The 26,508-nt window shown below is 35.1% G+C and overlaps 1 protein-coding gene across 1 annotated transcript; it reads left to right on the plus strand.

Moving 5' to 3' along the window:
- The first annotated feature begins 23,117 nt into the window (after positions 1-23,117).
- Positions 23,118-25,827, plus strand: LOC120121949 (PLASMODESMATA CALLOSE-BINDING PROTEIN 3-like). Its single transcript, XM_039141211.1, has 4 exons — positions 23,118-23,277; positions 23,401-23,640; positions 23,725-23,764; positions 25,363-25,827. Exons 1-4 carry the CDS (start codon positions 23,223-23,225, stop codon positions 25,628-25,630), a joined length of 603 nt encoding a protein of 200 aa, XP_038997142.1. The 5' UTR covers positions 23,118-23,222; the 3' UTR covers positions 25,631-25,827.
- Positions 25,828-26,508: the final 681 nt, after the last annotated feature.

Raw genomic sequence — 26,508 nt, forward strand, 5'->3', positions numbered from 1 at the left:
GTTGACAGTCTAGACACCTAAAATGGTCACGTTTGTAACGTCAGGTACCAGAATGAGTTAAAAAAATATTTTAGACACCTATTCGTGAAAAATGATATAGTGTGGTCACTTATTATAATATTTGTTTAAATTAATCACTAGTATCTAATCTATTGATCGACTAATCCATATCGGGTACTGCAGAGGCGAGGGTGACCCTCCCAACCCAGTTTGCTCCATTTGCAAACGCCAGGATTCGAACACCTGACATTTCTTAAGAAACCTAATGTCTCACCTCACTAGACCAACTGGTTGTCGGTACTTATTTTAATATTAATCTTTATGCAGAATAATCACATTAGAAAAAAGTGATAACCGCGCTTGAAATAAATTTATATATAAATATCTAAAAATTATTTATTTTAAGAATGGTTATTAGGCAGGATGGGTTAATTTTTTTTACCGTATTAAGTTTTTGAAATATATACAAAGGATTTTTAACATGATTTTAATTTTATTTATATAAAACAATTTATACTAATGGTGCATTAAATAATCATTTTTAAACTGTATGATGTTTTTTTAAGATTGTGCTTTGTATTTATTATATATTTTTCATATGAAATATTTGCGATATTAATATTATGTTTAATATTTTCTTATATTATTTTATTTTGCTGAACTACAGTTCCAAAGTTTCACCTTGACTAATCTGTACTGACACAGGTCGCACACCTCGTTTTGGTGGGTGAGTCTCTCAGCGAGGATTTTCTGTATATACAAAGATTCGAACCTAAAACTTTACTTAAGCGATATCAAGTTACTTACCTCTTAAACCAATCTCATTAGCTCAATAATATCATGTTTAATATTATAAAATTTTCTAATGCCACGTGAATGCAAAAAAAGGAAGAAAGAAAAATATTAACTGAGTTTTTATTATTTTTAATTAATGTTGAAAATTTTCAATTGGAATTCAAGTTCAAATTACAAATAGTTTGACTTTATACACTCTACTAATATATTATTGAGAAAATAACCTCAGTGACCAAAAATGTCTTATAATATACGATTTTAACAAAAAAAATTTGGATTTGCCAAAATGACCAACTAAATCGCAATGCGATCGATAATTCGCAACGCGATCTCCGGTATCGCAAATCAGTTTCCAGATTCGCAACGCGATTCTGACTATCGCATTGCGATTTCCCAAATTCGCGTTGCGATTTACGTAATCGCATTGCGATTTTCCTAATTCGCATTGCGATTTTCCTAATTCGCATTGCGATTTAGTAAATCGCAACGAGATTCTGACTATCGCAATACTGAATTTCAAATTCGCAACTCGATTTCTGAATTCGCAACTCGATTTCTGAATTCGCAACAGGTTTTAATTTTGCAACACAAATGTTTTGGGTATATAAATACGCAGCAGCAGCAACTCATAACCTAAATCCCTAAATCGCAACTCATTCCATCTCCATATATCACTCTCTTCGACGACATCCGTTCCTATATCCAACGACATCCTTCCCCATCCGGCAACAGGTTTTAGTTTCGCAGCTCGTTTGTTTAGTAAATTAATTTACAATAATGAAATCATCTAATGTTGATCATGTTTGGATAGATTTGTGTTTTGGAGGGTCATGGGAGAATGTTCATGGTGTTTTATAATATATGCCTTTACCCATGAATCTTCAACTAAAACTGTCATTAAAAAAGTTAACTTATGAAACTCTAATGTTACGTGTTGCAAATAAATTGAATTTAGAGCCCCTAAGTGGATTTAGGCTATCTTATCAGAGAAATGGTAAAGTTTATTTGTTAACCGACAATGAAGATGTTGAACGATTCATTGTTTACATTAGTGTTTCAAGTGATGATGTTACATTGTATGTTGTTGAACCTAGAAGTAGTGAAGTTGGGTCAGTAGCGGGTAGTAATCAACTAAGTTTTTCAACCCCAGTTTATGGTGCTCAAAATTTAATGGTTCCACCACAATTTCATCACCAAGCAAATATTGTTTCACCACATTTCCAATACCAAACAAAATCTCAAAACCCACAACCTTTCCCTAATCCAAATCCCAATCAACTTTCAGCACCAAATTTCGGTTTTCGTATTGACCAGTTAGACAATGATGAGCCAACAAAAAAAATTATGAGTACTAGTCAGTATTCGAAATTTGATCTTGGTCAATACCTGGACTTTGATCTTGGTTAATACTCGGATTTTGATGATTTTTTAGAAGAAGAAACAGACCCTGCGTGTAATGATTTTGATATTGGTCAATACCCGAATTTTGATGATGAAACAGCCGTTGCCGAGGAAGATGTTGTTGATGATAATGAGGAGGAAGTTACGACTGTAAATGAACATGTTGAACATCCATTCTGTAATTCATATAACACTGAAGAAGAAAAAGAAAAAAAAAGAAATCCCCAAAGAAAAGTCCCCAAAGAAAATACCACGGGAGTATACCTGGAATATGCCAGAATTACTTCAGATACCGGAAGAAGAGTTGGTAAAGATAGCAGTTGATTGTCACACAAAAATTATTTGTATCAAGAAAGATGATTGTTTTGATACAAAGGAAGACTTGAAGATAGCTTTGTATACGAAATGTGTGGAAGATGGCTATCAACTAAAAGTTAACAAATCAAGCAAAGATCGTTTCGAAACAAGGTGTATGATTGACAAAAACTGTATGTGGTGTATGATTGCAAAGAGGATAAAAGATTGCGAAATGTTTCAAGTTAGGACTTTTATTGATAAACATACATATTCAAGAACCCAAGTTTTTCCTCACCATAGACAGGCAAACAAAAAGGTGTTTGGTGGTTTTCTGGCTGAGTTAATGTTTTTGAATGGTAGGGTATATCGGAGAGATGAAATTATGAATGCTCGGTTCAAGATTAGTATCTCATATTCTCAAGCTTGGAGAGCCAAATGTTATGCCTTGGAATTGTTGAGGGGGTCGCCAGAAGCATCGTTTGCCCAACTGCCGGCTTATTGTCACAATTTAAAGCTGAAAAATCCTGGGTCGGTAACTCATATCAAAACAGATAGAGATGGACGCTTTGAGTTGCTGTTTATCGCCATTGGTGCTGCGGTTAGTAAATCAATATATTTTGTTGACTCATTTTTGTTAGTTACATGCATTTCACATTTAAATGATTATATTTCTTGTGTATATGATTTTGTAGATTCGTTCGTTTATTAATTGCATGCGCCCAGTTATTATAGTTGACGGAGCACATTTAAAAGGTCGATACCTTGGAGTAAACTTATTAGCAGTAGCCATTGATGCTAACAATGGGATACTGCCAATAGCTTACGGGGTTGGAAAATCTGAAACCTCTGATTCATGGACATGGTTTATGGGGCATCTTAGGGATTGCATAGGTCCTATTAGCAATCTGACAATCATATCTGATAGGGCAAACTCAATTGACAACGCTGTTAGAAGGTGTTTCCCAGATGCTTTTCATGGACTTTGTGGTGTTCATTTGTATAGAAATCTAAAATCAAGGTCTGCTGGTATAAAAAATCATAAATTGACATACTGGAAGGCTGTAAAAGCTTATCGGGAAGTGGATTTTAATAAGCATATAAACTGTTTAAGACATGTTTTGCCTCAGTGTGCTCAAACACTAGAAGATGTCGGGTTTGAAAGATGGTCAAGAGTACATCAACTTGGAGCAAGATATGGTTTCATGACGTCTAATAGTGCAGAATCAATCAACGCTCTAAGTCGTCATTTCCGAAAATTACCCATTACTATGTTAATGGAGTTTTTTCGAGCCTCTATTAAACAGTGGTACTACAAGAAAAGAAACCATGCAGGTATTATTTCTTTAAATTCGTAACTTATCATATATTTTACTAAGTATTATTTATTTAAATTTACAGGAACATTGGAACATCGTGTTACACCATGGACAGAAAAAAAGTTAACGAAACGTGTTGTGAAGTCAACGTCATGGAGAGTTGAACCATGTTCAAACACTTTGTTTGAAGTACTGGATAATAACTTAAATGGGCTTGTCGATCTAAATGCAAAGACGTGTAGTTGTATGAAATGGCAAACATCTGGTTATTCGTGTAACCATGTTATAAAAGTTTCTCTTCATCTAAACCAAGATGATTCAAGCGCATACGCTATGGATTGCTACACTACAGAAGTATATCGACAGACTTATGGCGAGATTGTCTACCCTATTCCACATCCTTCTGAGTGGGCATACCAGATGACTTAAAAGTTTTCCACCAGCCATGGACAGAAGGCTACCTGGCCGACCAAAAAGTCACGATCGTATACCGTTTAAGGGTGAAGAGAAGAAGAGATCGACATGTAGTCGGTGCAAGGAAAGTGGTCATACAAGGTTGACATGTGGATCACCAGTTCCATCACAATCATCTTTTCCTCTACCAAAATATGGATCCTCATCAAAATCCAAAGCTCATATGGTGTCAAGCAAAAGGCAATCAAAATCGTAAACATTTTTAAAATCCCAATCACAATTGGCTTCACCTTTTGGGACTGTTAACTTAGGTGATTTTTAAATGCAAACGTTGTATTATGTGGATTTTATGTGTAAACTTTTAACATTTTCAGTTAGGCATGTATTAGTAACTTGAGTTTGAAAATTGCTATGATCTGTTCAGTTGTTATCACTTATTAGGCATTCATTTGACTATCGCAACACGGAAATGATGTTCGCAATCATCTTAATGTCTATCGCAACGCGGAAATGACTATCGCAATGCGAAATGAAAATCGCAACGAGAGAATCGCAATGCGAAATGAAAATCGCAACGAGAGAATCGCAATGCGAAATGAAAATCGCAACGAGGGAATCGCAACGCGAATTTAGTTTCGCATTGCGATTTTCATTTCGCGTTGCAATTTTCATTTCGCATTGCGATAGTCATTTTTTGCCTTTAACATAATGCATATTGAAATCAACAAAATCAACCATTACATTTCAATCAATTAAACAAGCACAAATAAGAATTATGTTCACATCAATTAAACAAATCAACTTTTACAAATCATCTTTTACAAATCAATTAAACAATCAAAAAATAAGCAATAATTCTTATTTCCTCATCTACTATTGAATCAACTTTTGCAGTCATACATCATTTTCATGCAGCTCACTTCAGAGATTAACCTGCAGAAACCAAACATTTGCTCAAACAACACTTTCTACACATCTAAAACATAAAAACAACAAATTATTGAATTCTAGGTACTTAACCAAACATGTTCAAACCAAAAGCCTATAAACTTACCAATTGTTTATGGACATTTTTATAACGCGGATGCTTGTAGGCAGCGTCGCGTATATATCGATCTAGCCATATAATGCCGAAACCACAAGCCTACTGCAACTCTATCTCTATCGGTGGGAGGTAGATACTTTATACTTCCTGTGATCAAACGCTCCAACGCCAAGCATACGAGAGGACCACAATCCCCTCTGGGTCCTTTTATTTGTTGTGGTGCGGTCTCGTCTCTGCTAACTGTAATATTGAGCTTCTTTGGCTTCTTGTTTCCAGAACGAGTCCAATAATTTATCGCATCCAAGAATTTAGCCAAATGAGAGCTCCATCCCTTAATAATATCTCTTAAATCAGCCAATGATATGTAATTTATCATGCTGTCATATACTATTACCTTAAGGGATGGGAGCTGAAGCTCGATGAGAAGCCAATGTTTACGCTCCAAATCAGGGATAAACACCTGCAATCATAAGTAATAATTCATTCATTTGCGCACTTATTTATGAATACCTTTAAACTCAATCTAAAATAAATACTAACCTTATCGACCTCCCACCATGCAGGATAAAGTTTAGCTTGTCCATTGCCCAACGCAAATGATTTATCTCGTTGATTCTTCAAGTGAACGACGTTAAAAGACGTCGGCATAATTGTATATCGTGTATTTCTTTTATTTTCCTTAAGTTTCCTAATTATTAGAAGACGTGACACTCACGCATCGATATGTTGTTTTACAAAAAAGGACATATATTAGTAACTTACATAAATTTAAAAAAAATAATCAAATTGAAATATAAGAAAAATATAAGACTTACCCCTCCATCGAAATTGCCATTGTCTTCGACCCCTAATAATATGCCCCACCAAGACCGATCAAGCAACAAATAGATATCATCGTTGAGCTTGCATATGTCAGTGAAACACCCCTGGCTCCGCTCATGTAGATAAAAATCAACTGCGGTCTTAGCCCAAAGGGTGTTATCCAGAATTGTGTCCGGTAGTTGTCTCCTCTCTACTTCAGATACTGGTATGGTACTGGCCGGTAACTCATACGAGAGCCAACTCTCGTCCATCATGTCCGGCACGTCAGAGGGTTTCTCAAGAATCTTACATATGACGCCATGTGAATCGGGCTCTTGAATGGTGGGAGGGACCTCTTCAACGATGATAGTGGCCTCTTGAACGGTGGGAGGGGACTCTCGAGGAATGATAGGGGTCTCTTCAATGACAGGAGTGGACTCTTGAGGGATGATAGGCGAGTCGGGCTTCTTATTGTGGTGTCTTCGCACTATTGGGGTGTACGGAGACTTAATAGCACGTGCACGCCGTCTGATGCGTGAACTCTGTCGTGCAAGAAAAACCCGACGTAAAGCATCCACCTTATCGGGCCGCTAAATAATTAAATACAAAAATCAGTAAATAAATAGACATGATATTTAAACAGTGAAAACAAAGACAAATATGTTTCAAACTTGCATTGAATTCACCCAAGTCATTATTCTATCATAGTTCACAAAATGCATCAGATAACAAAGGCAAATATGTTTCAAACTTGCAACACTGTCAACTTAGTATTTGTCTTTGTCTATTGGGTTGAAGTAATGCAATTCATTCAAGTTTTAATTTGCAGAAGAAGAATAGTTTCTGGAACTTAAAATCGCAACGTGAAAAATGACTATCGCAACGCGAAATGAAAATCGCAACGAGAGAATGAAAATCGCAACGCGAAACGAAAATCGCAACGAGAGAATCGCAATGCGAAATTAAAATCGCAATGCGATTATAGTTTCGCTTTGCGATTTTTGGTTTCGCGTTGCGATTTTCTTTTTGCGTTGCGATTTTCATTCTCTCGTTGCGATTTTCATTTCAACCAAAAGACAAAACAGTGTTGCTAAAATATAGTTTCAAGAATAAACTATTTCTTCTTCTTCTGCAAATTGAAACTTGAATGGATTGCATTACTTCAACCAAAAGACAAAACAAAGACAAATACTAACTTCATAGTATTAAAGAATACATAGTTTAGCAGTATTGGCAGTAAACGAACAAATTTACTTTCAACCAAAAGATAAAACAAAGACAAATACTAACTTCACAGTGTTAAAGAATACACAGTTTAGCAGAATTGGCAGCAACAGAACAAATTTACTTTCAACCAAAAGACAAAACAAAGACAAATACTAACTTCACAGTGTTAAAGAATACATAGTTTAGTAGAATTGGCAGCAACCGAATAAATTTACTTCAACCAAAAGATAAAACAAAAGACAAATACTAACTTCACAGTGTTAATAAACAATTCAGCAGTATTGGCAGCAACCGAATAAATTTACTAAGCAATCTAAGTGAAATGGTTAATCTAAGTGAAATGGTTAATCTAAGTGAAATTACGAGTAAATTTATCATCAAGTTAAATATGAAAAATCTTAAACTTACCTCGTTGCGTAGAGTATGAACCTCATTCTGCAACGATACTACCATCTCACGTAGAGCGACAACCTCACCACGTAAAGTAGACACCTCCACACGCCATGCACCATCGTTATCGTGTAGAGTACCGATCTCCTCACGCAAGGCATTGACCTCATCACGTAACTCCCTTGACTCATCCCGTGGAGGTGGAGAACAGAGATAGAAGTCGTGGCATCTTTCCGGTCGCCTATCATGAGGTGATGGTGGAGAAGAGGCTCGATGATGTGACGGGATAGGTGATGGCTCTCGTTGTAGAGGTGTATAGTCGGGTCGATCAGGTGATGGCTCTGGGTGAGGTGATGGCTCTCGAAGTGGAGGAAGTGGAGGCTGCTCATCATTCGTTCCATCAAGAAAACGCTGACTAGCTTGCCACCAATCAGTGGCAAGCTCAGCCTCCGTGGGTGTCAGTCTCATTAATGGAGTGTTGGCCTCCTAAAAATATAAAAACTCAAACAAAGTTAAACGTCTACTATTAATAACTTGTTTATATGATAGTATTTGTGTTAACTTACATTATTTATTGTCGCATATGGTATTAAGTCTTCCCAATCCAACAGACGTTTCCTCTTCCAGGAAATAGCCCCAGGAATATCATTTGAGGTTTTTAATGCATATGTCTGCATGCTGGGGAAAGCCTCGAATATCCAAATCTACAAACAATATAATAAAAACATTAGTAATTGTTAAATAATTAATTATAATTTTGAAAACATTATATAGAAATTCTTACCTTAAAGGCCCAAACAAAGCCTGACAAAGTGTATTTCGACCCATCACCATGCAAACTTTTGCGGTCATCAAAGGCAGACGACAACTTAGTCCAGGTAGCTTTCTATATATACGAACCCCACGGAAACAGATTCCATGCATTTAGGTCCTCTACCAATAATATTAGCTCCTGAGGAATAGGTTGTTTGGCCTCTCTGCCTAAAAAGCCGGCATACAAAAGTAGTAGAAGGCATACTCGGACAACATCGACGTCATTCATCCGAGTAAAACCATCTTTCTTATTAAACAATTTCTTCAGTTCGTCGACGTGTAAGTTCGGCTTCTCTATTGACTCATCAGGAAAAACCCTGGATAACCATGATGGGCGGGTGATATGACGAGTGTATCGGCCTACATCATCGTGTCTGAATCGTAGACCAGTGATTAAGCAGAACTCCTTCCACCCAAAACAAGTATACACCGGTGGAAAATGAAACCATATCTCTTCCTCACCACGTTGTATACTGTCGGGTAGATCGCTAGTCATGGTCTGAAGCCACAAATGGGTCAAATTAGCATCTCCACCCGGATGCTGTACTCTCAGCCATGGCCTGAAGCATGTTTCCTCAAACAATTTTCTTTGTGCAGGTGAAAGCTTCGAAGCAATTGTAGTGGCTAGGCTAACTTTATTCCTTAATGTCAATGAAGCCGAAAAAAATTTCTACAAAAACAATAAACATACCAAGTTAGATATACCAAAAACTACACTGTGAAGATATACCAAAAACAATAAACATAAATAGTAGTTTATTCTTGAAACTAAAATTTGCAACACTGTTTTATCTTTTGGATGAAATGAAAATCCTAACGAGAGAATGAAAATCGCAACGCGGAAATGACTATCGCAACGAGAGAATCGCAACGCGAAATGAAAATCGCAATGCGATTTTGGTTTCGCGTTGCGATTTTCATTTCGCGTTGCGATTTTCATTTCTCTCATTGCGATAGTCATTTTCGTGTTGCGATTTTCATTTTCATGTTGCGATTTTAAGTTTAGAAACTATTCTTCTTCTGCATTACTTCAACCAAAAGACAAAACAAAGACAAATACTAACTTCACAGGGTTAAAGACTAAACAGTTTAGCAGTATTGGCAGTAATCAAATGAATTTAATAAGAAATCTAAGTGAAATGGTTAATCTATTATTGAAATTACCAGTAAACTTATCATCAATTTCAATATGAAAAACCTAAAATAATGCAAAAATTTCAAAATAAAAATAATTAAAAAAACTAACCCTCAGAGGTTGATTTTCCATTTCTGAATGATTGTGAGGGATTTTTGACCGTGAATGGTTGTGAGGGATTTCGCTGGCGATGGGGACGAAAATCTTCGGAGATGGGGACGATTTCGCCGTAGAGAGTGAGAGATGAAGATGGTACTGAGTTGTGATTTTAGGTTTTAGGTTATGAGTTGCGATTACGGGATATACTGTGGACGGTTCAGTTTCCGATATATTAAGAAATTCGTGTTTGGAATTTGAAAAAAAAATACGCGTTAATACGAATGGCGCTATGTAAATCGCATTGCGATAGTCAGATTCGCATTGCGATTTACGTATTCGCGTTGCGATTTTCCTAATTCGCATTGCAATTTACGTAATCGCGTTGCGATTTACGTATTCGCATTGCGAATTAGGAAAATCGCAACGTGAATACATAAATCGCAATGCGAATTAGGAAAATCGCAATGCGAATTAGGAAAATTGCATTGCGATTTACGTATTCGTATTGCGATTTTCCGAATTCGCATTGCGATTTACGTAATCGCGTTGCGATTTACGTATTCGCATTGCGAATTAGGAAAATCGCAACGCGAATTTGGGAAATCGCAATGCGATAGTCAGAATCGCTTTGCGAATCTGGAAACTGATTTGCGATACCGGAGATCGCGTTGCGAATTATCGATCGCATTGCGATTTAGTTGGTCATTTTGGCAAATCCAAAAAAAAGTTGGTTAAAATCGTATATTATAAGGCATTTTTTGTCACTGAGGTTATTTTCTCTATATTATATTGTTGTAGTTTAATATATAAATATTTTTTATTGAATAAACAAATCTAATTATACAAATTTGAGTAATTAAATTTTTTTTTTTCTCAATCAAACTCTAGAAGTGCAATATAAAGAGACCAGAGGTCGGGTTACCCGCCCGCGCGATAGGTTTCTCTTTCAAGGTCTATGAACTAGCTTTTGAACAAGAAATTTTTAGTTCAACTTTAAATTAAAATTAGAGAAAACTTATATACCACTAAATCTTATTTGCTGATTCATTTATATCGTTAAATTTTTAATTTTATTAATTATAATATTAAATTTTAATTTTGTATTCAATTATGTCACTTTTTCGTTAACTTACTAAAGAGACAATGATATGACTAGCAATTGCTAATGTGGCATGTCATATCATATTAAAACGATGTCGTTTTTTGTGCAGCTTTTCTAATGCATAAAACAATGTCGTTTTAGACACAATTTTAGAAGCGTGTCAATTTAGTCATTAAACTTTAAAAATAATTATTGTTTTGACACTACACTTTTCAACCACCGTTGTTAGCCAATCACTACTCGTCATTGTTCGTCTTTCACGGTAAAATCGGCATCAAAATGTTCGTATTTCACCCATCGTTCTTCTCATGATTAAATTTCCATGAAATTCACTTGGAAATTTTTTTGAGTCATCCCTAATTAATATATATTCATATAAAATGTTAAAGGTAAAATGATAAAATTAACCTCTAACGTTTGTACAAATGATTGTTTTGTCTCTTATTCTTTTTTAAAGCATTGCATCTTTAATGTTTCACTTTTTATTTAAAATAACATCTATTTGATGGAAATTGATATTTGACTAACGATCAACATATGTTGTTAACAATATATTTTCATATATATTTACGGGTTAACTACACATATACCACTTATGCTTGTGTTTTGTCCACTTTTGGTCACTGATTTTAAAAAACATAAGATACAACTACTTTCATTTTTTATTTAATTAAGATATAATCACTTTCGTTTTTAATTTATTAAGATGTGGTCATCATGAGTTAATTGTTGTTAACAATTACCAAAATATGTAACGTGATAGTTGGTATAATCATACATTTGGTCCCTGTTATTACATATTCTCTCAATTTAGTCATACTTTTAAATAAAATTTAACATAAAATATATATTTTTAAATAAAAAATAAAAATATTTAATAAGTTAATATAAAAATATTTTGAAGTTAATATATAAAAAATATTATGAATTTAAGTATTTATACACTAAGATACAAAATATATACACCATGTTGTCTACTTTTTAGACCAAGCAATGATCTTGTTTTAATGTTTAGTTTCCTAAGTGACCAATGTTTGAATTTTTTGCCTCAATTTGCTTCCCTTTTTTTTATTTCAACTAGAGAGTGACATATGTCACTCTTTGATGAGAGGAAATAAATATATTAAATTAAAATATAGTTAGTCCTCAAACTGAATAGTGACATATGGTATCATTCTATTAGAGGATTAAATTTAATATAATTTATTAAAAGTATGATTAAATTGAGAGAATATGTATCTAATAGGAACCAAATATGTAATTATAACAAAATATTTAATTGTATTTAACGACAATTAAGTTGGGATAACCACATCTTAATTAAACAAAAATAAAAGTAACCATATCTTATGTTTTTTGAAATCAGTGACCAAAAGTGGACAAAATAAAAACATAAGTGATCATCTGTATAGTTAACCCTCTATTTAATAGATGAGTGTAGACACCCCATTTCATCCAAATATATATGCGTTACATTCATTTACGTGTATATATTATAATCGACATATATTACATATCATTTATTATATTATTTTATGTGTTACATACCTAAATAAAATGCTACATCAACATGGCCCAGCAGACCCAAGCTCAACTGCCAATACTACACAATTGCACATGAACCAGATTTTCAGCAGACCCGGTCTTGGAAACCCAACCTGATTTGAAACCCTAGAGCAGATTAGGGTTTCAAACTTTTCTTTTCTACACCACAATAGTTTCCTCGCCACTCACGCATCCCAGCCGCTCGGTCAGACGCCATCCTCACGCCTCCAACCCGAGTTCCACGCCGAAGATCTCGGTACGCACGACACCAACAAACACAACAATATTGTTAGTGTTCTACTAGGATTCAAACACAAAAATAGGATAATTGTACTATAAATAAGATGTAATCAACACACAATACCACACAAGATTACATTAGGCAATAGGCAAAGGAAATAACAAGAATCGAAGCAAATCTCTTGTAAATTTCGAAAGAAAAAATAAACAAAAGGTATCACTCTTTACCTTTTTTTTCTGTTCCCTCGCACGTTTTGTTTGTCATTTGCTTTTGATTCGTAAAACTCAAAAAAAAACCAGAGTTTGGCCGAGGAGCGAAAGGGAGTATTTTCGAAACTCATTTCCTAGATCTACTCTTCCCTAAAGCTTGTTTTTTTAAAAAAACTTTGATTTTTGAAAAGTGGTGGAAGAGAGCTATCGGAAAAGCAAAAATTTTTAGGTGGACCACGGTCGATGAACGGCGGTCGGCTCCGATCCACAGTGATTGGCGAGGCGGTGACCACTGTGTGCTGGGTTTTGGTGCGGTGGCGTGTTCTTCATTTGAGGAACAAGGAAGAACAATTGAGAGAGTTTTAAACTCTCTCGTTTGATCCGTTTTGAGAATGAGAGAGGAAATGAAGCTTTGTTTCTGGGTGTTTAACATTTATAGCACCCGTTAAAGCTGACCCGACCCGAGCGGATCCCCTAGGGGATCCACGTGTTTTTAAAAGAAAATGGGCTAATCCCAGTTTTGATCCCCCTTCGTCTTTAAAACTTTCATTTTCACCCCTTAATTCGCAATTTTGACGATAATAATATCCCAATTTGGTCACCCTATTTTATTTTTGTTCATTTTAATCTGACTATTATTATATGTACATAATTATTATTATTTTTATTTATTCATTTTTATTTTTCGGTTTTTTATTATTTATTTCTTTTTATATTTACTCTTTTTTTCCATTATATTTATTTTATTACTGTATTTATTTTTACTTTTTATTCTTGTTCTTATTTATTTATTTATGGTATATATTATTATTATTTTCTTATATTATATTATTTATATTTATATTTATATTTTATTTTTATTTCATTTTTTATCTTTATTTTATTTGCTTCCCTATCTTAACTTTATCTTTTTTTCTTTACCATATTTATTTTTTTAATTTTTTTAACATTTTTATATGTTGAGAGTATTTTCAATCAATCAGAGGTAAGTAATTTGGATCTTATTTTTTCCTTTTACTTTAACTTACAATTTTCTTAATTAAAGACAACTGGAAATTATGTAGTACCGAAAGGGCAGTTCAAGGGTGCTAATCCTTCCTTGACTGTAACCGACTCCCGAATCCGACACATCTTTGGTGAGACGCATATCAGGTAAGAAATAAGGTATCCGATCAACCCATTTTTTTTATAAAAAAAATAAATGATCGGTGGCGACTCAAATTCGTTTAACCCAAGTCGAAGTCCAATTTCGGGCCCAACCGAAAGGCGGTTCCAACAGCTTGGCGACTCCACTGGGGACACAGGTAAGTGAGTCAGGCTAAGGTAATTTCCAGTTGTATTTTTAACGAAATGGATAAGTTTAAATTTCAAGGTAACATTTCGATCCTTTTTACTTACTTTTGATTATATTTTCGAGTATATAGTTGTACTAATCGTTTTCTAATGATTTCAGCCTTCGAAGCTTGTTTTTCACTTAAGGCTCTAAACCCGAGCTTCGAACCTGTTTTTAAGTGGGGGTGAAAGCGACGCCTTCGTGTGAATTTATTCACCGCACATGCCTAGCAAGTAGCATTCAGGATTCATACACCTTATGTCTTCGTGAGAATTTATTCACCGTATAGACATAAGGGAATGTGTCCTCTCGAGTTTAACTTAGTCCACAAAAGCTTGTAATAGGCTTAGGACTAAGGGTCTGGAAAGCCCAAGGGGGCACCAACAATGAGAACTCGGGTATATTTTTTTAGAACCTAAATCGAGAGAGTATAGGGAATTAGAGCCCACCCCAAAACCTCATTTCCAAACCCTAGGATGATTTGATATTATTTCATGCTTTATTTCATATTCAAAGCATGTGAACTAGAAATTTATGCGGTTAGGACTTGTTCAAAATCAACTTGCGGGATAGAGATCATGTCCGGGTATGAATCATGAGCATGTGGGGTATATATTATGTGGGATATGAATTTTATTTTCATGACTAATTTAATTATTTTTGCCTCACTAACTCTTTTCATTTTTTTTCTTTTTTCTTTTATTTTTATCATTTGCATCATTCAAAAGAGGTGTTGATCCACCAAAAACGTGTTTGTTAGACATAAATAATTTGCATTAATGGACAAAGGGGTTGCAATACAAGAGATGAAAATACAGAGGACAGTCTACAAGGCGACTATGTGTCACATTCAATCCCAAAGACGTGGCGCCCACAATTAAAGAGTATATCACTCTATTGCGTTATAAAGGACTCAGAATGAATCGGGTCTACATCAAGCACAATGAATGTCTATCTTGGAAGAACTGTCTGGTAGAGGTTGCAGGGGCAAGATGAAGGTCACTGATCTTGGGAGTCCTTTCAAAGACAACAATGGATAGCTGAAATTGGAGACCATTACTGACGAATTCAAGAAACAGACAAATGAACCTCACGTAGTTCCTATCAAATGAGGGCTCTAATGACGTATTCGTTGGGGACATGCTCAACAAAAGATAAATGCCTGAGATGCAGTCTTTCGAGACTTCTTGGGCCAATACAAAAAACAACTCAACATTTGCACGGTTCATCCAAAGAAGCCGGAGCGGTACGACAGGTTATTCAACCGGTGACAGACGAACGCAGAAGACTAGTCAGTATGTCAGAAGCTGTCATGATATTTTTGGTCTCTTAAAAGATAAAACACTTTTGTCCCCAATAAGGATTATTCATAATAACATGCATATTTTTTGGATCAATGCCTCGGACATTTCATGCATCATACATGTAGACATATTTTACATTTTGTTATTTTTTTTTGCATTCACATTAACTAACGAAAGAATACTTCAATAAAGGAATAAATACTGGATACAACACCTCAAGCGTTGGACACACCCCATCCGCATAACACATGCTTGAAAAAAAAAAGAAAATAGAAGCCAAGATTGCTCAGATCGAGGAGAAGATATTGAAGCTCCAGAGAAAGCTAGAAGATAAGATAAACCAGAGTAGTCTGAGTACTCTGAATGCAATCATGAAGAACCAAGACTCCTTGGTTGATCAGATCGTTACCAAGTTAGTTGGCCTACAACAGATTAGTGCACCTGGGGCAGGGTTCACCAGAAGGGGTAACTATACCACCTACCCCACAAGTGGTTGTCTCTCCTGAAATCATACTGGAACTTCGAAGGGACTCATCTGCTACAAAAGCAAAGCCCTCATCCTCTGTATTTAACCTTGAGAATAATTTGGGTTATTACCATATACCGGACTCGGACGAAGAGGACAAATCAAAGAAGATGGAGGAGAAAATCAAGCAATTGGAGGACCAAATGAAGGTAGTTAAAGGAGACCATCACTACCCTGGAGTCGATGCCGCAGAGCTCAGTCTAGTCCCAAACTTAGTTATTCCCCAGAATTCGAGAAGTTTGACGGGAATATCGACCCATCCGCACACATCACCATGTTCTGCCGAAAGATAACGGGATATGGAGGAAACGACCAACTCATGATTCACTGCTTCCAGGAGAGTCTATCGGGCTCAGCCATCTGGTGGTACAACCAGCTCACCCGAACCCATATCAAGACTTGGAAGGACTTAGCCAAGTCATTTCTGGAATAATATAAGCATATTAACGATATGAGACCAGACCGAGTTATGCTACAAGGCCTGTAGAAGAAGCACAACGAGAGTTTCCGATAATACGCACAGCGTTGGAGGGATTTGTCTATGCAAGTTCATCCACCCTTGGATGAAAAGGAAACTAAAAAACTGTTTTTACAAACTCTGAAGGCACCTTACTTCGGGCACCTGGTGGAAATTACATCGGGAACTTTCTCAGATCTAGTTATGGCTGGTGAGATGATCGAGCTAGCTATAAAACAAGGAAAAATTGAGGGAAGGGACTCCAGCGAGAGGCCTCCCATGAAGAACAAAGAACGATAGATCAATAATGTCAACACCTACAACATTAACAAAGGTGTTACGATCGCAACCACTGCAGCTGTACCATCTGGTACTTGTAAACGAACTCAGAGAGAACAAAAGAATGAAAGGGAATCTTACCTGACTAATCTGGGGATTAGACCTCATAATATCTTCCATAAAAAGAATCGCATCAGTCTAATCCCAATGACATATGAGGAGTTGCTCCCAACTCTAGTTGAGAAGAATCTTGTGACTCCGGTTTAATCCAAACCTACAGAGACCCCATATCCTGAAGGCCATGATATTAACGCCATATACAGTTATCATATCGGGAGCTCAGGGCACACCACTGAGAACTGTGGGGCATTGAAATGTAAGGTCTAAGATCTGATCGATTCAGGGGCATTGATTTTCAATGTGTAATAAGGCATTCTGATCGAGTTGATTGGGGCATCCATCAGGAGTTCTGTTCTGTTCTCATCTTGTTTGAAATTATTTTTCTTTTGTGCTTCTTATGTTCAAAAGTCACTTGACATTCAAACATTTTAAATAAAATGCTTCCTTTTGAGGAAATGAGCAAATTTTAATCTTGGATTCCTTGAATATCACCTTAATTAAAAGTTGTTTAATAATTGAGGTTGTAAAACTTTGACAAATGACAAGATTAAACCCTGTAAAACAAAGACCCCTTGGTCCTAATTTAAAAGATACATCAGACTACACGCTTTTCTCTTACAAGGACCGAGCTAGTTTTCTCTTCTCATGAAGAGTCCATCAAAGGTTTGGTATTCAGGTGGGTGTTAGGAGTGAACAAAATAAGGCAACTAGCACATGAGATTGCAAAAATAATTGGTTTATACTTCTGTTTAAGATGTTCAGTGATGATCATGATCTTCTCAGATGGAATGGTAGAGTAGGTGAATCTAGTTTAGGTCAGTTGCTTGGGAATTGAACTCTAACGATGAGATTTTCTGACCTTCAAAAACACCTCGACTATAACAGGTTCTTCTTAAAAAGCTTAAGAAATTGGACCTGTATACCCACATTATAATATTATTTATATACAATGAAGCTTGAGTTGTCCCTCTAGAGAAATTGGTTAAACGCCCCGGCTCTATGGATAATATTCAGCTAGCCTGATAAAGGTGATTATACTATATAATAAAGCTTGAGCTGTCCCTCTAAGGCAATTGGTTAAACGCCCTGGATTTATGGATAAGATTCAGTTAACTTGATAAAGGTATTTACATATTGAGTTGTCCCTCTATAGAAATTGGTAAAACACCTCGGCTTTATGGATCCAGCTAGCAATGTAATGGCAAATTTAAATAACGAGTTTTGGTAAAAATGGACCGAGGGAGTTAAGGAACACCTGTTATAGTCAAATACACACGAGAACTCAAGAATCTCATTTTTAGACCGATATTTCTGCACTACCTTTGTTAGAGGAGCTTACAAAACTTGAACAAATGGAACATTTCAGAGAACTGAAACAGAAGTGTCCTAAAAGGTCTAGCCATTGATTATGCTAGTTGTGTCATTTTGTTCACCTCCGATCAAAATGTCAAATCAAGAAAGAAGGGTATGCCAAGATCTTCACGATGACCGAATCGATGAAACAAACCTTAATATCCACCACTAAACCAACTTTTCGATCTTGATATTTGTCAAAGGTTTGCAGCTATCAAATATTAAAATAGCACTTGATTCTTTTGATATCCAATGAACTCCTGTTTTATGATTTGCTTCAATTGTGAAACCTACAAGGAGGCAATATTTTTCAAAACTCCTTTTGATATTTTTCAAAATTTTGAAAATTCAAAGAAAAAAAGCATTTTCAAACAAGATGAGTTCTCTGGAAGCATGTCTTGGAAATCAACGAATATCTCTCTGAAGCTCAAGATTAAAACTAGGGCAGGAGAAGCCAAATTTTTTGGGTAAAATTTGTTGGAGCAAGATCAACATTTTGTACATCAGATTTAAGCATGTTGAAGAATCCAAGATCAAGAATAAGAAATTCAAGATTCTAGGGTCAGGAGTCATCAAGACTGACAACCATAAATTGAGATTTCTTTCTAAACCCTAACATATTTCGCATATGCATCAACACATGCATACATTACACATGAAATTTGCATCTTTGCATTCATCATCATGTGAAATTCAACACATGCCAAGATGAAATTTGTCCTCTTTTGAGGACAAATTCAATAAAACAACAAATAAATTTCATCTTGGCATACATCAAACATCCATCATCATGATAGTTGCATCCATATATATTTTACAGATCTTTCAGGAGAAGATGAGATTAAAAGACAACAAGGCACCCTCATCAAGAGGGAACAATCATCTTTAGATTCAACATTTCTGATATAAATTGTGTCTCGCTTGAGACAGTCTCATTTAATACAGATGATTTGTCTCACTTGAGATTGTTTTACTTGAAAGAATATTTATTTCCCTTGAGATTGTCATTCTTAAAACAGACCTTGTCTCACTTGAGACTATTTTACTTGAAAGAAGATTTATTTCCCTTGAGATTGTCATTCTTAAAACAGACCTTGTCTCACTTGAGACTGTTTTACTTGAAAGAATATTTATTTCCCTTAAGATTGTCATTCTTAAAACAAGCCTTGTCTTCCTTGAGACTGTTTTACTTGAAAGAAGATTTATTTCCCTTGAGATTGTCATTCTTAAAACGGACTTTGTCTCACTTGAGACTGTTTTACTTGAAAGAGGATTTATTTCCCTCAAGATTGTTTTTCTTAAAACAGACTTTGTCTCACTTGAGACTGTTTTACTCGAAAGAAGATTTATTTCCCTCAAGATTGTTTTTCTTAAAACAGACTTTGTCTCACTTGAGGCTGTTTTACTCGAAAGAAGATTTATTTCCCTCAAGATTTTTTCTTAAAACAAGATTTTATCTCGCTTGAGATAGTTTCCCTCGAAACAAATTTTTTTTGTCTCCCTTGAGATAGTGTCTCTTGAAACATAAACATTGAAAACATTTCCCTTGAAATGAATTTTGTCTCCCTTGAGACAGTTTCTCTTGAAACAAAATTTTGTCTCCCTTGAGACAGTTTCTCTTGAAACATAACATTGAAAACATTTCCCTTGAAATGAATTTTGTCTCTCTTGAGATAGTTTCCCTTGAAACAAATTTTGTCTCCCTTGAGGCAGTTTCTCTTGAAACATAAACATTGAAAACATTTCCCTTGAAATGAATTTTGTCTCTCTTGAGATAGTTTCCCTTGAAACAAATTTTGTCTCCCTTGAGACAGTTTCTCTTGAAACATAAACTTTGAAAACAGTTTCCCTTGAAACAAAACCTTTGAATATTTTTCTCTTGAAACAAAATTTTGCCTCCCTGGAGACAGTTTCTCTTGAAAAAAAATCCTTTGAAATCGTTTTCTCTTGAAACACAAAAAACCTTTGAAATCGTTTCTCTGGGAACACAAAAAGAAAACCTTTGAAATTGTTTCTCTTGAAACAAAAAAAAGAAAACCTTTGAACATGTTTCTCTTGAAACACCAAAGCTTTGAGTTCGATTTCAATTTCACAACGAAAGATATCGTGCTCAGAAGTTTCTAATTCATCTCAACCTCACGACGAGGGAGACATTCCGTTATTTAAATTAACAAACCAGTTTCAATAGCGTGTTTTAACTCTACGACAGAGGATATCCGATATGGATGAAATTGGTGTCTATTAATCTTTGCTCTATTTTCGTTACACAATAATGAGCAAAGAGGGGAAGCTGTAGACACCCCATTTCATCCAAATATATATGCGTTACATTCATTTACGTGTATATATTATAATCGGCATATATTACATATCATTTATTATATTATTTTATGTGTTACAGGCCTAAATAAAATGCTACATCAACATGGCCCAACGTGACCCAAACTCAGCTGCCAATACTACACAATTGCACATGAACCATATTTTCAGCAGACCCAGTCTTGGAAACCCAACTCGGTTTGAAACCCTAGAGTAGATTAGGTTTTCAAACTTTTCTCTTCTGTGCCGTAATAGTCTCGTCGCCACTCACTCATCCCAGTCGCTCGGTCAGACGCCATCCTCACGCCTCCAACCAGAGTTTCACCCCAAAGATCTTGGCACCCACGATACCAACAAACACAACAATATTGTTAATGTTCTAATAGGATTCAAACACCAAAAATAGGATAATAGGCACTATAAATAAGATGTAATCAATACACAATACCACATAAGATTGCACAAGGCAATAGGCAAAGGAAATAACAAGAATCGAAGCAAATCTCTTGTAAATTTCGAAAGAAAAAATAAACAAAAGGTATCGTTTTTTACCTTTTTTTTTGTTCCCTCGCACGTTTTGCTTGTCATTTGCTTTTGATTCGTAAAACCCAAAAAAACCAGAGTTTGGCCGATGAGCGAAAGGGAGTATTTTCGAAACTCATTTCCTAGATCTACTCTTCCCTAAAGATTGTTTTTTTTAAAAAAAAACTTTGATTTTTGAAAAGTGGTGGAAGAGAGCTATCGGAAAAGCAAAATTTTTTAGGTGGACCACCGCCGATGAACGGCGGCCGACGCCGATCCACGGCGATCGACGAGGCGGTGGCCACCGTGTGCTAGGTTTTGGTGCGGTGGCGTGTTCTTCATTTGAAGAACAAGGAAGAACAATTGAGAAAGTTCTAAAATCTCTCGTTTGATCCGTTTTGAGAGGGGGAGAGGAAATGAAGCTTGTTTATGGGTGTTTAACATTTATAGTGCTCGTTAAAACTGACCCGACCCGAGCGGATCCCCTAAGGGATCCACGTGTTTTTAAAAGAAAATGGGCTAATCCCAGTTTTGGTCCCCCTTCATCTTTAAAACTTTCATTTTCACCCCTTAATTCGTAATTTTGACACTAATAATATCCCAATTTGGTCACCCTATTTTATTTCTGTTCATTTTAATCCGACTATTATTATATGTACATAATTATTATTTATTTATTTATTCATTTTTATTTTTTTCGGTTTTTTTATTATTATTTATTTCTCTTTATATTTACTCTTTTTCTCTTTATATTTATTTTATTACTGTATTTATTTTTACTTTTTATTCTTGTTCTTATTTATTTATTTATGGTATATATTATTATTATTATTATTATTATTTTATTATATTATTTATTTTTTATTTTTATTTCATTTTTTATCTTTATTTTATTTATTTTATTTGCTTCCCTATCTTAACTTTATCTTTTTTTTCTTTACCATATTTCTTTTTTTTATAATATTTTTAACATTTTTATCTGTTGAGGGTATTTTCAATCAATCAGAGGTAAGTAATTTGGATCTTATTTTTTTTACTTTTACTTTAACTTACAATTTTCTTAATTAAAGAAAACTGAAAAATTATGTAGTACCGAAAGAGCAATTCAAGGGTGCTAATCCTTTCTTGACTGTAACCGACTCCCGAATCCAACACATCTTTGGTGAGATGTAGATAAGAAATAAGATATCCGATCAACCCATTTTTTTTAAAAAAAAATAAATGATCGATGTCGACTCAAATTCGTTTAATCCAAGTCGAAGCCCAATTTCGGAGCCAACCGAAAGGCGGTTCCGATAATGTGTTAGCATGTGTCACGCCACCTAAAATTATGAAGTAATATGTGTCACGTCACGATTTAAACATAGACATAATGTCAAAAATAACCCCTAAGGTTTACCAATATGATCATTTTGCCTCTTATTTTTTTGAGCATTTTGGCCCTCGATGTTTCATTTTAGGTTTGAAAGGCCCCTAACATTTCACAGTATAATCACTTTTACCCTTATTCATTTTCTGGTGTATTTTAGTTATCGATGTTTTATTTTAGGTTAAACACTTCCTATTTTAGAGTGTTAATAGTGTGTTAGCTAAAAGTTTTCATCTATAGAGGGATTTTTTGTCCCACACTGAAACATTGGGGCTAAAATGCTCTAGAAAAAAGAATAAGGGTAAAATATATAATTTTAATAAACGTTGAAGGACTATTTTTAATATTATCTTAAACATATATGAAATATCACGTCAGCAATATATATTGACTATTAATCAACAAACTATTTTCATCCAACAATAAATTATTTTGACTAAAAAGATTAAAACGTTGAAGCTTAAATGTTAGAAATAAAAATAGGTGTATAGCGAATATTTGTACAAATACTAGGGACTAAATCCGTCATTTTTCAGATTTTAAAATATTTATTAATTAGGGAATGGAATTCCACAATTCAAACCGACACAAAACAAGGACACCTTCAACCCACCATCGAGAAAGCCACCACAGCATCACTCTCTTACATGTCTTAATATCAAACAAACCTCCTTAGCTTTGCTCTGTTCTCTCTCACAAGGTTCACACTTTCCCATTGGCATAAACTTCTCCGTCTGAACCAGAAACCTACATTGTTACCTCCCTCAAGCTTCGCTTTTATCAGTTTCCACCCTTTTCTTCTCATCAACCATGGCTGCTGTTTTACTCCTTTCTTTGCTCATTCTCGCCATGACTGGCCACTCAAGTAAGCTCTTCAGACAATAGTTTCAAGTTGCTTTCTTTTTTCTTCCCGGAGAACTCATGTTAGATTTGATCTTTGTTTATGGCAAAAAAAAGATTAAATTTGTGTTTTTTTTTTGTTTGGTAGGTGCTGTGTGGTGCGTTTGCAAAGACAGTGTGGGTGAAGCGAACTTGCAGAAGACATTGGACTATGCTTGTGGAAACGGTGCTGACTGTAACCCTGTCCATTCAAACGGACCCTGTTACAACCCCAACACTGTTAAGGCACACTGCAGTTATGCTGTTAACAGCTATTTCCAGAAAAAAGGCCAAGCTCAGGGCTCCTGTGAATTTGCTGGCACCGCTGCTGTCACTTCAACTGACCCCAGTAATCTCTTTTTCTACTTACTTATTTTTCAAGCTTTTAAATATATCAAAACTTACTCTTTCTTTTTTATTTGGTGATTCTCAGGCTCTAATGGCTGTTCTTACCCTTCCAGCGCCAGTGGCAGGTACGCTGTAAATTTCTCGCTTTTACACCTCTTTTTCAACTGTTCATGTTCCATAAACATGGGAGCATTCGCCTCTGTTTACCAAATAAATAAGATTTTAATATTCCAAATTTTAAGGTCATTGTATGAGTTTTTTTAAATTTTTATTCAAATATATCTTGTTTAAAAATAATCTTTTATTCTAAAATTCGTTTTAGATTATTTTTTTAATCTAACGTAAGCGAAAGATATTTAAAAAAAAAGGTGGATTAGGCTAAAATAAAAATATAAAATATAAAAAATTTATACGAATTTTATTCAAAAAAGAATAAACATGCACAATAGGTCTCAAAGATACGTAATTATACGAGCATTAGTTGGATGGCAGTGACTGCGAGCATGTGTTAGTGTTATGTTCAGTAGCTGCTAAGAGTAATTCATGTGTGCTGCCATCATCACTCAGTCTCGTGTTCGTATAATTGTGTCTTTTCTTTAGGTAAAATTTATATGATTTTTCTTTTTATTATTCTTTCGTTTCAGTCTAATATGGGTCCGTGTTACTATCACCCAATTAGAAAGCAAGTCTTGCACGATGGACTTTCTGCTTACATGACGAAAAAGTTAGATTAAAAATTAATCTGTAATGGACTTTCTGCTTATGTTAGAGTTTTGAGGCTTCCCCACTTAATTAAAAAAAACTTATTTAGGTGGCAAAATTTCGGATGGATGTATAATTAGTGTACCTTGGGTCATAGTGTATTTATTTATATATTATTGGTCCACTTGCATAGATTTAGTCTAATGTTTTATCAAAGTTGGACCACCTAGGTTTTCAAAACATAAAACTTTAGATATTAAATGTAGTCGTATTAGAACTAGTATCTTTATATCGCCCATATAGGTGTAATCAGTAATGGGGCATCCAAGTTTCTATCATTGGAGAGGAGCGTAAAAGGCTTTACCTTTAGCTTTTTCTTTTTCACCCAAAAGAAAATCTTCACCGACCGTTGTCATTGAAATTATTATTTGCAATTCAAAATCCTAGCACTTTCGCCGCCGTTTCCTTTTTCACCTTTGAGCTTATCTTAATGAGCTGCTTATATCTGCTTTAAGTTAAATAGTGAACAGTGTAAAGGGGTTATCATTTTTTATGCTTTACTTGATGTTTGATACTTTTACATAGTGGTGTGAATTTTATGATATTTCTCGTCACCTCAAACTCTTACTACTTGATGTGATTTTTGATTGCGGAAAAGAAAACAAAAAAGTGTAATCACCGATTTCATGGTGGTGGGGCAATATCATTGATCCCTTTGAAAATGGACAAACCTTTGCATTGAGATCGGAGCCCTATTTTATGGAGATTTGCGATGCCTTGAAGGTGGTGCTCATGTTGTCTTTTCTTATACTATTACTTGGGTGCCTAGCGTTCCCCCATCTCATGGGACACCCTTCTGCTCTCACTTTATTCTGGTGCCATTACTTTGAACAGGGTGCATCGAATTGGATAGTCGAATCCTAATTAATAAATATAAGAGCAAGTAGCTCTTGTTATATGATTCATTGCTTTCTGGAAATATATATATGTTGACTCATTTTTCCTCCTCCTCTCGGATCAGTGGCACAGGCACGGGCATTGGCACAACACCAACTCCGGTGACAGGTACAAATCCATCAATCACCACGCCTACTATGAACTCGAGCACCAACATCCCAAAGGGCACAACACCAACCGGAGTGTTAGGAGGAGTGGGCAGCGGATTAGGCCCAACCGGGACCACCAGTACGACCAACACCGATTACAGCCATGGAGGGTTTCGGTTTCAACCCATTTCTTACCTCACAACCCTCATCGTGTTTTCGGGCTTCGTGCTATTACAGGGTTGACAATTACAATAGACCACCAATTTCTTCTATCTAAGGACATGTTAAAGCTATCTAAGGGGTTATTATTTTTTGGTTTTCTTCCCCACGTTGTGGTGTCCGATGGGTGTATTATCTATTTATTTTCTTTTTCGTGTTTTGATGTAAATCTAATTCTCTAGGGTTGAAGTAAATTATTAATTAAAACAGAATTTGACGCCACAAGATTATCCTTTACTTAATTTGCTAGTAATTTGGATGTGCTGCAATTCATTTTATATTATAATTTATTAAGTCAAATAATTATATTTTTGATGCAGTTTTTACGACACAAGTATTTTATACTTGAGGACCTCTAATATAAATGTGATCAGCAGTAACCCTAAATGCTAGAAATAAGGAATGAAACAAGAACAAACATTCGTAATAATTTCTAATACGTGAATAAGCTCAACACAACACTGTTTTGAGACATTTTGTTCCTCTAAAATCGCTTTCTCGACACTTACTCTCCATTTTAAACTAACCCTTTTTATGTGTTTTTATATAGTATCATAGAAACCTGATTTCGACTCCGGAGGGACAATAAACATGAATTTTGATGTGATTACCATGGAAGGTGGTGCAATCATCGATGAAAGCAAAGCAACCCTAATGGATAAATAGTGGCTGAGTTTAGCCATGGTTTACTGGGGTTTATTTGATGATTTGATATTGAGAGGTATCGATTGGTAACTTTTAAGTTGAAACTCAAATTTTTTAATACTAAATTGTTTAATTTTGTATTTTTAAAATGTTTTTGTATGTTCTTTGTTAGTTAATAACGTTCACATTCATAATACATTGCGTGCGTGTGAGGTTTTAGTTATAAAGTTGCAGTGAGTTTTCTATTACAAAATAGT

Source organism: Hibiscus syriacus, unplaced genomic scaffold (assembly GCF_006381635.1).
Source record: "Hibiscus syriacus cultivar Baekdansim isolate YM2019G1 unplaced genomic scaffold, ASM638163v2 tig00110384_pilon, whole genome shotgun sequence".
Classification (NCBI taxonomy): domain Eukaryota; kingdom Viridiplantae; phylum Streptophyta; class Magnoliopsida; order Malvales; family Malvaceae; genus Hibiscus; species Hibiscus syriacus.